Source organism: Haliotis asinina, chromosome 12 (genome assembly GCF_037392515.1).
Source record: "Haliotis asinina isolate JCU_RB_2024 chromosome 12, JCU_Hal_asi_v2, whole genome shotgun sequence".
Classification (NCBI taxonomy): domain Eukaryota; kingdom Metazoa; phylum Mollusca; class Gastropoda; order Lepetellida; family Haliotidae; genus Haliotis; species Haliotis asinina.
In genome coordinates, this window is record NC_090291.1 from 5129905 (window position 1) to 5143266 (window position 13362).

The following is a 13362-nucleotide window of genomic DNA, read 5'->3' on the forward strand; positions in this document are numbered from 1 at the left end:
ATTTCAGAACTGTTATTCCAGATATGGGCGATCTGACGAGATGAACGAGATCCAGGTGCTACCGCCGAGGGGGAAACAGGCTTGTGTCACCCACTCCAATATACACGACCAGCCTTTGAAGCAGGCCAGCGGAAAATACCACGTGTACCACCAGGGATGGGGTGGGTGGTAGGGAATGGTGAGTGGTACAGGAGGAAGGTGATAGGTATCAATCAACATCGATAAAAAATTGCACATATTATATTATATTATATTATATTATATTATATTATATTATATTATATTATATTATATTATATTATGTAAGCATATGTTTCCGGTTACTTGACTGGTCTAGAAGCGGTCACGTGACCGTCAACACAAAAGCACATAGACTCTATCCCAGGTCCGCCCAAAAGTCATACTGGCTTGAGATACTTAATTAGAATAAGCTATGACGTCAAGTTATGACGCCATTCTATTGTTTATATGTCAAAGTATTATTGACATAACGTTATTCGTTTGAAGTGAAAATATAATGACTTTTTTACTTACTGCACATGTTTTGGTTTTTATTTCATCACTCGAAGTGTATACATAATATTATATTCACACTCGAGTGTCTGTATATCAAATTGGACAGGCTGTGAAAGTGTAAAATGTTATAGCTAGCAAGGATTTTTGTAACGTTAACATGTTATCCAAGATTCCACCTTTGAAGTTGATTGGATGGGGTAGCTGCTGGTTGCTACGTAGATTCGGGTTCGATTTCTGGTGTCCCCTGTTTGGGATGAAGTGCAACTCACGGCCTCTGCTAGGAAGATGGTGTAAGGGAGCTAACTCTTTGTGCGTTTCATTCTCTTCTCACCTGACTTCATTCTGTACTCGTGACGTTGTGGTGATCCCTTCCTACCACATCGGATAGTGGAGGACCAGATCAGCTTGAATTAGTTAAGACAGATTGGGCTTCGACAGGTTAAAATAAGTACGTATCACGGTCAATGAGGAACATTAGACCGTTGATAACAATGATTATCGGAGACCGATACTTGTCGCAAGATGCCTCTAACCAGGTTTAGTGGTCAAGCGATGCAATGGTCATGATGCCAATCAGTTGACCGTCTCGTCTAGACAGACTGCTGCAGTATAGGTGGGAGTGCAGCAATAAACAAACATACATAATTTTGCTGGTCGAGCTAACTATGCCTGAAAGTTACTAGAATACAAAATAATTCATTGGTCCGAAATTTGAATTCAGAAAGTAGGCCAAAGCCACAAAAATAGATGAGACAAAGATATTGTCGGATGACATGGGTTTCATCATTAACCTGCTAATATGATGAACATAATCGTGCATGATTTCACAACTTGAGTCTGAGAGAGTGATCATGAAAATTCAGTCAGTCAGGCCGTAGACTGTGGAGATTAACTGGTCTGACTGCATTTTAACATTCCACTGGCTAGCTATTTCGCACACTGAACACAATTTCCCCACCCCTATCCCCTCACTCCAAGGTTCACAGGCTTTATACGCGCTGAGAGCCGAGAGTTAGTGACGCCACACTCACCGATATTCCAGCTATGTGGCCGCGGTCTCTACATAAACAATGATCAACATCATGAGCAATTGGGAACTTGCGTCAACCAAGTGATCGAGCATGACCACCAGATCCCGTTTGTCTGCTCTTACGACAGCAACATGTTCTGTAGCTTACACTCATAGTTAGTCACATTCCAACATGTCTGGACATCTCACCATGTTGCAATCTTTGTCTTGAGGGATTGGGTTCATACATGTATCAGGATTTTTTTTCAAATGTTCAACTTTTGTCTTGCGACAAATCTAAAGCCGAATCTCATTTATAGGTCAGTCAGGCAGATGGTGAACACGTGTATATACATTTCCGTTTCTTATTAAGCAATTTAACATGACCATAGAATGCGTCTACACTCTCTATTAATAGTGGACGTTCCTGCACTGTTTCAATGGGTTCCCCAGTGATTTTGGTTCCTCAGTGAATGCTTGTCACTGACATTACAGTTTCCACACATCTCAGCTGACGAAAAGGTTTTGTAGTTGAACATGAATAAATTTATTGTTTCATTTATTCTGTCGCTCTAAGAATATTGAGCTAGGATCAGGGAAGAATCTTGTTATGAAATATATCTTCAGCAAGGTTTCGGCCATCTGACAATTCAGAATTACCCACCCATTGCGAGGTTTGAGGCAGTATCACAACTATCTGTCTGGTGCCTAGTCAATATAAGAGATACTAGTTCTGAATCTTTGATTCGATAAATATTATGTACACACAGAAACACATACACACAGACGCGCGCACCCGCACACACGCACGCACATACACACACACACACACACACACACACACACATACACACACACATACATACATGCTGTCCTTTTTCCATGTTTATTATCAATGTCGCTGTCACCATTCCTGGACTTATGTCCAGATATAAAAAGATAAGACAACTCAACTGGGTCTCAGTCTTGTATCTCCGTCCAATATGGCGACGTACCTACTCCTTGTGACGGCCTTGGTGCCATTTGTCCAGGCAGCGCAGAAACTCGGTAACTCATTTTCATATCATGTATCTGGGGAATATGCAATTCAGTTTAATTTTCAGGTCTAAAAAATAGTGAATATTTTTGTACACACTATCCCTTCAGCTGAGTTTTCCGGTGTCCACGCACAGAGACAAGGGAAATCTGTGCCAGATAAATACTTTAGAGATAGGTCAAAGTTGTCACGTCTGTCTGGAATTGAGGTTATAGTTTGACATGTTTTAGAATCTACAAAACTGTACCTGTCAATCGGAATCCGAGATCCATGAGATTGAGAGCTCTGACGGGTCACTTTGACCGGCGTTCTTTGTAGTACATATTATGCTCACTGAAGACAATCAGCAATTGACCAAAGAAGGTCAATGAATAAAACAAACCGCCGTTACGATGATTCAAACACTTGACAGCAATAGTCAGCCGAACACATTCATGGACGTGTATTCACGAATGTTCACAATTTTCGTGCTGTATGTCCAGAAACAAATCTGACTCCGATCTTGAACCGAGAAAAGGGATAAACGTTGGTGAGCATTGGAATGGCGTCCAGTTCGCACTTGGCAGGAAGACATGACACAAGACAGGTTGAAAAGGGATTAGAATGTCCTCTAGTCTCTTATATGTGGGTACAACCTTAGGTTTAGAAACTTTGATAATTGTCATTGTTGTGTTTTTAAAGGTCATGTGGTCATGACCACGCTTAACAGTTTATGAGTGCTTCCCTATTTGCTGCCATTGACAATATCTGTTATATATAAATCCGATAAAGCCCCTCTGCTTATCGATGAATGTCCTGCAAATACACAACGAAAGATCTACTCTATCAAAGTTATATTCTCTATGGCAGAGTCGTTATGTGGCTGAAATATGTATTTTAACCTATTCACAATGGAAGGTCTTCACAAACATGTTCTATATTCGAGAGATTTTCACAGTTGGAGATCTACGCAAACATGTTCTATATTCAAGAGATTTTCACAGTGGGAGATCTACGCAAACATTTTCTATATACCAGAGATGTTCACAATGGAATATCTACACAAACAGCTTCTACACTCCAGAGGTATTCACAATGGAAGATTTTCAGAAACATGCTCAATATTCCAGAGACATTCACTGTCAACAAGGCGGAGGTTTCTGTATCAGGCATCTCAGCTGGTGGAGCTATGGCGGTACAGTTCCATACCGCCTACTCGGCGTCAGTCAGGGGAGTCGGCTCCATTGCTGGAAGTAGGTTCAGTTATTAGCCCTTTTTGGTCAACAGTTACGACATAATTCAGGTCGAAAAAGCGTCTGCTCACCCAGCCCAACTGAACTCACTCATAACGTCACGTAAATAGCTCCAAACTCTACGATCCGACATCCTATGTTCAATCAGTGCGTCTTTACTGCATGTAGAACATTTTACATGTGTGTTTACAATTTCCTGTAGAATACATCTGATCGCTACATAATGGAATACGGAAATTGTGACATGTTTACTGAAATGGTAACCAATAACTGAAAGGAATGTATGTGAAGAAATAGTTATTTACTTGGTCTTCCGGGGTAAGGGCTGGTTGTTTTGCCAAGTACGTAGACCGATTGTGCATGGTTTTAACATTGATAACACGACAGGGTTTGCAATGGGAAGTATGTGTATTAAAAGTTGATGTGTAGTTAATAGAAGCGGACGTAAAATAATCAAAGACAACACGTATCACCACACACACCAACACCCTTCCTCCCTAACCACTCAACCTGTATCTTCACTGTATTTTGAAGAATACAAACTCTACATTGCATATTTGTAGTCCCTTACTCTTGCTCCGGGGGTCAGCTGGGGACAGCCCTGGGGTCATGCATGAGCTCCCCATCGGGCATCAACGTGGCATCCCTGGTAAGAAACGCCAGGTCACAGGCCGGGGCAGGCAAGATAGACGCCACGGATAACCTTCGTAACTCCAGTGTCTTTATCTGGGCCGGCACTAGCGACACCGTCGTCAAAACAGGTTCGTGTGTCTCGTCCCATTTAAAACAACCCTTGCAGCTGTGTGTCAAAGTCGACTCAAGAGCAAAAGTTACAAAAGAATTTAACCTCTGTAATCGATGTTGCTATGACTTTTGTTGCCATGTTATCTTACACTGTGAATGCGTCATGTCCGACAGATAAAACAAAAATGTTCTCCTGCCTGTCCGATAACTTGGTGTTGATATATAAGTGAAAATAGATATACTTGACGACGATGATATGCTGTCATTCTTTCTCAGCGGAGATATATGCATGAAGCAACTGACTATGATACACGGGGAGACATAATACTGTCGGTTTCTCACTCCGTATGGAATCTAAAGAAACACCTGATGTACTTGCATCTACTAGACACACTCGCCCTACTGCTCACAAAGCGTACACTGTATATTATTTATTAATGAGCAGTCCAGCATATGCTTCCATTTTGCTTGATATGTTGTTTATCTTGTTTAATGCAAGTGATATGTTGTAAATAGTGCATTTTCCTTTGTATGATCTTCGGATTCAACTTTTGGTGAAATAAAGACATTCATACATATATTCATTCACTACGTACCATGACTCGATGATCCAGTGAGATCGGAATTGTCCGGATAAACGAGATCTCTCTGTCTCCGGTATTTAGCGTTCGAGTGAACTATGAAAGTACTTAATAAGATGGAACATACCGTTAACGAAATACATCCAGTTCTTGTCATTTTGTTGATTAAATTGTTGCATTGGGTCCTTTTTCAAAGTGTATGTACGTGTGTGCAGCTTCTGAAACAGATTCCATCACTTGTATAGTAATAGTGTCAAGCCTGATATAATGGTGTATGTATGTATAACATGTCATGTGTCTACTCATTTAATAATATCTATTACTGTTTCTCTTTACATACTTCAGAAAATTGTTTCGCTTTGGTTTAAACACAAACAAAATCTGAACGATATTTTAACGACTTTCCGTTTCCGTTTCCGACGGAACCGCCTTATCTTTGCCACACCCGTTTGTTTCCAGATACATCCAGAAAGATCGAGGCCTTCTACAGCGACTTCGTCAGCTCCTCAAACATCAAAGCCGTCTACGCCAGCGGTGCCGAGCATACATTTGTAACTATCAGTCCACACCACAACAGTGAAACATTTGTACTACAAAACAATTTCCAAGATCGAACATATCTCCCATGACACCCAAGACGTTCTTGTGAAACGCATGTGTTTACCATTACAGTATATCATTGTCATTTTGGATTAACGTTTTGTTGATCTTTTTTCATTCTGTACTGGTGTGTAGACACAGTATAGGTACATAAGTATTCTTATATCTGCTCGGGTATGTAGACAGTGAAGTATAGGTACATAAGTATTCTTATATCTGCTCGGGTATGTAGACAGTGAAGTATAGGTACATAAGTATTCTTATATCTGCTCGGGTGTGTAGACAGTGAAGTATAGGTACATAAGTATTCTTATATCTGCTCGGGTGTGTAGACAGTGAAGTATAGGTACATAAGTATTCTTATATCTGCTCGGGTATGTAGACAGTGAAGTATAGGTACATAAGTATTCTTATATCTGCTCGGGTATGTAGACAGTGAAGTATAGGTACATAAGTATTCTTATATCTGCTCGGGTATGTAGACAGTGAAGTATAGGTACATAAGTATTCTTATATCTGCTCGGGTATGTAGACAGTGAAGTATAGGTACATAAGTATTCTTATATCTGCTCGGGTATGTAGACAGTGAAGTATAGGTACATAAGTATTCTTATATCTGCTCGGGTATGTAGACAGTGAAGTATAGGTACATAAGTATTCTTATATCTGCTCGGGTATGTAGACAGTGAAGTATAGGTACATAAGTATTCTTATATCTGCTCGGGTGTGTAGACAGTGAAGTATAGGTACATAAGTATTCTTATATCTGCTCGGGTATGTAGACAGTGAAGTATAGGTACATAAGTATTCTTATATCTGCTCGGGTGTGTAGACAGTGAAGTATAGGTACATAAGTATTCTTATATCTGCTCGGGTGTGTAGACAGTGAAGTATAGGTACATAAGTATTCTTATATCTGCTCGGGTATGTAGACAGTGAAGTATAGGTACATAAGTATTCTTATATCTGCTCGGGTATGTAGACAGTGAAGTATAGGTACATAAGTATTCTTATATCTACTCGGGTGTGTAGACAGTGAAGTATAGGTACATAAGTATTCTTATATCTGCTCGGGTGTGTAGACAGTGAAGTATAGGTACATAAGTATTCTTATATCTGCTCGGGTGTGTAGACAGTGAAGTATAGGTACATAAGTATTCTTATATCTGCTCGGGTATGTAGACAGTGAAGTATAGGTACATAAGTATTCTTATATCTGCTCGGGTATGTAGACAGTGAAGTATAGGTACATAAGTATTCTTATATCTGCTCGGGTGTGTAGACAGTGAAGTATAGGTACATAAGTATTCTTATATCTGCTCGGGTGTGTAGACAGTGAAGTATAGGTACATAAGTATTCTTATATCTGCTCGGGTATGTAGACAGTGAAGTATAGGTACATAAGTATTCTTATATCTGCTCGGGTGTGTAGACAGTGAAGTATAGGTACATAAGTATTCTTATATCTGCTCGGGTATGTAGACAGTGAAGTATAGGTACATAAGTATTCTTATATCTGCTCGGGTATGTAGACAGTGAAGTATAGGTACATAAGTATTCTTATATCTGCTCGGGTATGTAGACAGTGAAGTATAGGTACATAAGTATTCTTATATCTGCTCGGGTGTGTAGACAGTGAAGTATAGGTACATAAGTATTCTTATATCTGCTCGGGTATGTAGACAGTGAAGTATAGGTACATAAGTATTCTTATATCTGCTCGGGTATGTAGACAGTGAAGTATAGGTACATAAGTATTCTTATATCTGCTCGGGTATGTAGACAGTGAAGTATAGGTACATAAGTATTCTTATATCTGCTCGGGTATGTAGACAGTGAAGTATAGGTACATAAGTATTCTTATATCTGCTCGGGTATGTAGACAGTGAAGTATAGGTACATAAGTATTCTTATATCTGCTCGGGTATGTAGACAGTGAAGTATAGGTACATAAGTATTCTTATATCTGCTCGGGTGTGTAGACAGTGAAGTATAGGTACATAAGTATTCTTATATCTGCTCGGGTGTGTAGACAGTGAAGTATAGGTACATAAGTATTCTTATATCTGCTCGGGTATGTAGACAGTGAAGTATAGGTACATAAGTATTCTTATATCTGCTCGGGTGTGTAGACAGTGAAGTATAGGTACATAAGTATTCTTATATCTGCTCGGGTGTGTAGATAGTGAAGTATAGGTACATAAGTATTCTTATATCTGCTCGGGTATGTAGACAGTGAAGTATAGGTACATAAGTATTCTTATATCTGCTCGGGTATGTAGACAGTGAAGTATAGGTACATAAGTATTCTTATATCTGCTCGGGTATGTAGACAGTGAAGTATAGGTACATAAGTATTCTTATATCTGCTCGGGTGTGTAGACAGTGAAGTATAGGTACATAAGTATTCTTATATCTGCTCGGGTATGTAGACAGTGAAGTATAGGTACATAAGTATTCTTATATCTGCTCGGGTATGTAGACAGTGAAGTATAGGTACATAAGTATTCTTATATCTGCTCGGGTGTGTAGACAGTGAAGTATAGGTACATAAGTATTCTTATATCTGCTCGGGTATGTAGACAGTGAAGTATAGGTACATAAGTATTCTTATATCTGCTCGGGTATGTAGACAGTGAAGTATAGGTACATAAGTATTCTTATATCTGCTCGGGTATGTAGACAGTGAAGTATAGGTACATAAGTATTCTTATATCTGCTCGGGTGTGTAGACAGTGAAGTATAGGTACATAAGTATTCTTATATCTGCTCGGGTATGTAGACAGTGAAGTATAGGTACATAAGTATTCTTATATCTGCTCGGGTATGTAGACAGTGAAGTATAGGTACATAAGTATTCTTATATCTGCTCGGGTATGTAGACAGTGAAGTATAGGTACATAAGTATTCTTATATCTGCTCGGGTATGTAGACAGTGAAGTATAGGTACATAAGTATTCTTATATCTGCTCGGGTATGTAGACAGTGAAGTATAGGTACATAAGTATTCTTATATCTGCTCGGGTATGTAGACAGTGAAGTATAGGTACATAAGTATTCTTATATCTGCTCGGGTGTGTAGACAGTGAAGTATAGGTACATAAGTATTCTTATATCTGCTCGGGTGTGTAGACAGTGAAGTATAGGTACATAAGTATTCTTATATCTGCTCGGGTGTGTAGACAGTGAAGTATAGGTACATAAGTATTCTTATATCTGCTCGGGTGTGTAGACAGTGAAGTATAGGTACATAAGTATTCTTATATCTGCTCGGGTATGTAGACAGTGAAGTATAGGTACATAAGTATTCTTATATCTGCTCGGGTATGTAGTCAGTGAAGTATAGGTACATAAGTATTCTTATATCTGCTCGGGTGTGTAGACAGTGAAGTATAGGTACATAAGTATTCTTATATCTGCTCGGGTGTGTAGACAGTGAAGTATAGGTACATAAGTATTCTTATATCTGCTCGGGTGTGTAGACAGTGAAGTATAGGTACATAAGTATTCTTATATCTGCTCGGGTATGTAGACAGTGAAGTATAGGTACATAAGTATTCTTATATCTGCTCGGGTGTGTAGACAGTGAAGTATAGGTACATAAGTATTCTTATATCTGCTCGGGTATGTAGACAGTGAAGTATAGGTACATAAGTATTCTTATATCTGCTCGGGTGTGTAGACAGTGAAGTATAGGTACATAAGTATTCTTATATCTGCTCGGGTATGTAGTCAGTGAAGTATAGGTACATAAGTATTCTTATATCTGCTCGGGTGTGTAGACAGTGAAGTATAGGTACATAAGTATTCTTATATCTGCTCGGGTGTGTAGACAGTGAAGTATAGGTACATAAGTATTCTTATATCTGCTCGGGTATGTAGACAGTGAAGTATAGGTACATAAGTATTCTTATATCTGCTCGGGTGTGTAGACAGTGAAGTATAGGTACATAAGTATTCTTATATCTGCTCGGGTGTGTAGACAGTGAAGTATAGGTACATAAGTATTCTTATATCTGCTCGGGTATGTAGACAGTGAAGTATAGGTACATAAGTATTCTTATATCTGCTCGGGTGTGTAGACAGTGAAGTATAGGTACATAAGTATTCTTATATCTGCTCGGGTATGTAGACAGTGAAGTATAGGTACATAAGTATTCTTATATCTGCTCGGGTGTGTAGACAGTGAAGTATAGGTACATAAGTATTCTTATATCTGCTCGGGTATGTAGACAGTGAAGTATAGGTACATAAGTATTCTTATATCTGCTCGGGTGTGTAGACAGTGAAGTATAGGTACATAAGTATTCTTATATCTGCTCGGGTATGTAGACAGTGAAGTATAGGTACATAAGTATTCTTATATCTGCTCGGGTATGTAGACAGTGAAGTATAGGTACATAAGTATTCTTATATCTGCTCGGGTATGTAGACAGTGAAGTATAGGTACATAAGTATTCTTATATCTGCACGCATACTGACACAGTGATGCGTGATACAGGGATGTCGTTCATACAAATTATGATACGTTACAGCCCACAGAAAACTATGGTAACCCGTGCACCTCCCTGGGCAGCCCCTACCTCGGCAAATGCAACTACAACGGCGCCTACGAACTGCTCAACTTCATCCACGGTAACCTGCAGAAACCATCGGGTGATGTAGCTCTTCAGGGCAAGGTTAGCCTTTTAAACAGTTCAATATGCGATTCAATATCTCAAGATAACATCAGTGTGAGTGAAAAATTGAGTGAGTGAGTGAGTGAGTTTTGTTGTTGAATCTCTCTTGATAAGCTATGATTACCCAACCAGTCCTTAATCGTAAGGGTAAAAATGAACTGTATGTGTTGTGTTTATATACTGTATAGTTTATCGAGTACGACCAGACAGAGTTCCTACCTAGCACCAGGAAGAAGCGGATCCTGCTGGTGCCAGACAACCTGCTGTCTCCCCTCAAGACGTATGAGACTATGAGCAAAATGATGGGGACGATGCTGTCATCGGGGATAGCCGCTGCGACCAGCTACTGGGATTGGTGGAAACAGTTCTGGACGGGTATTATGCATATGCTCAACAATGTTTTGTTTACGAAGTTTATTCATAAGGAAGGGGGAGATATAAAAAGTGACTAGCAGTCACGGATCGGTGATTTTGCAGGGTGAATGTGTTACCCATGCTTTGGCTGTGACATGACTTCACCCAGCACTCCCATCAGGACCAAGCAGAGCAATCGCATGACCATCGCTGAGCATACTTCACAAGTTCAACTTAATGTACTACATTCATGTCATTTGCTACAAATTGAATTTTTATTAAGTGAACTTGGAGGAGGGTGATAAGGCCGTGAAATGTGGAACGATTTCAGAACATGTAGGGGTGGAGTCATTTTGGTGTTGCTGCTATCAGGATTGAAATGGGGAGATATGAGAAGATTTCACGCGAAAACCGTACTTGTTTCCACTATAAACATGTTGCTGAAGATGAGGCACACGTCATTCTTCACTGTCTTTTTATATAATGATGTCAGATCTGACCTCTCGAATGTATGTAATGGTAAACTTCCAGCTCAAGGAATTCTGTTGAGGCGTCGCCAGACGTATATGAATAAACTTTTTAATAAACCGGAAATGACGAAAACCATGCTTGAGTCGATCGTATGAATGTTAACAGCATGTAGTTTTCTCGTAAAGTCTCAAAACACACGAGATGTCACATTTGTCAAGTACGTTTAAGATGTTTGTGTACAAATACGCATGAACAAGTTAGAAACAGCGAGGGCTTATTTGAGAACCTTTGATCCCAGGTATCGGAAGCGGGGTCGGTATACCCAGCCTGCCAGGAATGGGGGGAGGGTCCCTACCCGGCCTGTCTGGATCAGGGTCACACAACATGGACAACACCGCCTATGCATACATCCCCTCAGGCTGTTACGACAGCACCGTTGGTAAGGTTAAGCTTCCCGCCATGGCTTAGTTGTTCCGAGAAGAAAACATCACAACATTATTTCCTTTCCATAGTGTGATAAGATCTTAACTAAACGTTGGTTATTTTCATGATTCATGAGCACGTTTTCTATAATGATAAAACACTGGTGACAACAGGTGTGCCCGGAACGATCACTCGTAACCTGTGAACACAATATCATACAATTAGTGGATGCATGGTTCAGGGGTTCAAAAATCTATACATGTATGTTTCTGTGGATGGGGCGTTTAGTGTAATATTTACGCTTTCCTGTATCTCCTGCGTTGTTTAGTTTGAGCAATGACATAATACACTGAATCCTCACTCCTCTGAGGGTAAATAATAGCCATTTTCTCACCTTACTGTTTCGTTATATCTACAGTGTGCAAACTTCATGTTGCTTTCCACGGATGTAAAATGCAGAGGTGAGAATTCTTTGCCTCCTATGCCGAAGTAGTAGGTTTAACATTATATAACCAGACAGATGACAACAGAAAGTTTAAGTTTTGTTCAGTTCAGTCATCTTCCCGAATGTAGTGTATATAGGCGGCAAATCTTGTACATTAAACCACATTTTGGAATCAGTTAATGTGTGCAGCATTCCCCAAATCTTAAACACGATCTTCATGTATGACATGTTATTGAAGCAGAAGAGGTTCATTCATGTTGACGCAGGGAGACGATCGGTGACGTGTTCGCAAAGCATGCTGGGTACAACGAAGTGGCGGAGCTCAACAACATCATCATCCTGTATCCTCAAATAAAGTCTGACCTCGTCTCCAACCCTAACGGCTGCTGGGATTGGTGGGCATACACTGGAGCGAACTACGGTCAGCTGATTACTTACTTACCTACCAATACCCACCACCCTGTATATCACCCAGTCAGGGTACAATGGCACGCAAGCCGAGGGTCTGACAACCGATTGCCATTTTAGTCAGCTGTTATGACAATGCTATTTTATGAGCGAAAACGTCTAATGGTGTGTTGCTAATCCTACGTCGTCAGGAAAGACATTTCCACAGAGAATGGGAAATTTGAAAATGATAAATTCTTTTTTATTATTTTTATGTCGGAATGAAAATTTAGGTGGGAAATAGAAATACAGAAAATATGTGGAAGACTTATGGAAAATACTAAAACGGGCACAGCTGAGGTTAGTAAGTATGTGAAATATCACATTCTTGTATTTCATACTGTAAAACATGGAAGCCAGCCCATTTCAACATGTTTCAATGTGTATGTTTCAGACACAAAGGACGGCGTTCAGATGAAGGCTGTGAAGAACATGATTGACAGGGTGACAGGTGACAACCTGTAACTGGTGTACATGGCAGGGTTAAATTGACCGTGACATTGCACAAGTACACATGCTGTCACTTCCTGGCCTCCTGTATATAAACAAATATGTGTAACTAGATTTGGTCGTGTCTAATATATTCTATATATGAGTCAACAAACTCGTGGGAATTTCGGCACGGAGAGTAGGCCACAAAAAAACGTATTCAGGTCGCATGAGTCGACCAAACGGTTTGAGTTGATCGTTGCTCATCGTATCAATCACTGGTCTGTCTGGTTCAGATAGGATTATTTACAGGCGGGTGTCTAAAGACCACCATATTGCTGCATGCAGTATTAAAAACAACAAAAAAACCAACAACAATTATATATGGTTTGTGCT

General features: G+C 39.9%; 1 protein-coding gene across 1 annotated transcript; it reads left to right on the forward strand.

Moving 5' to 3' along the window:
• Nucleotides 1–2487: 2487 nt before the first annotated feature.
• On the forward strand, nt 2488–13099 carry LOC137257853 (poly(3-hydroxybutyrate) depolymerase-like). Its single transcript, XM_067795336.1, has 10 exons — nt 2488–2572; nt 3671–3793; nt 4357–4554; nt 5578–5669; nt 10254–10397; nt 10586–10772; nt 11521–11661; nt 12064–12106; nt 12357–12511; nt 12932–13099. The coding sequence occupies exons 1-10, from the start codon at nt 2509–2511 to the stop codon at nt 13000–13002; spliced, it is 1218 nt and encodes a 405-aa protein (XP_067651437.1). The 5' UTR covers nt 2488–2508; the 3' UTR covers nt 13003–13099.
• The last annotated feature ends 263 nt before the right edge of the window (nt 13100–13362 follow it).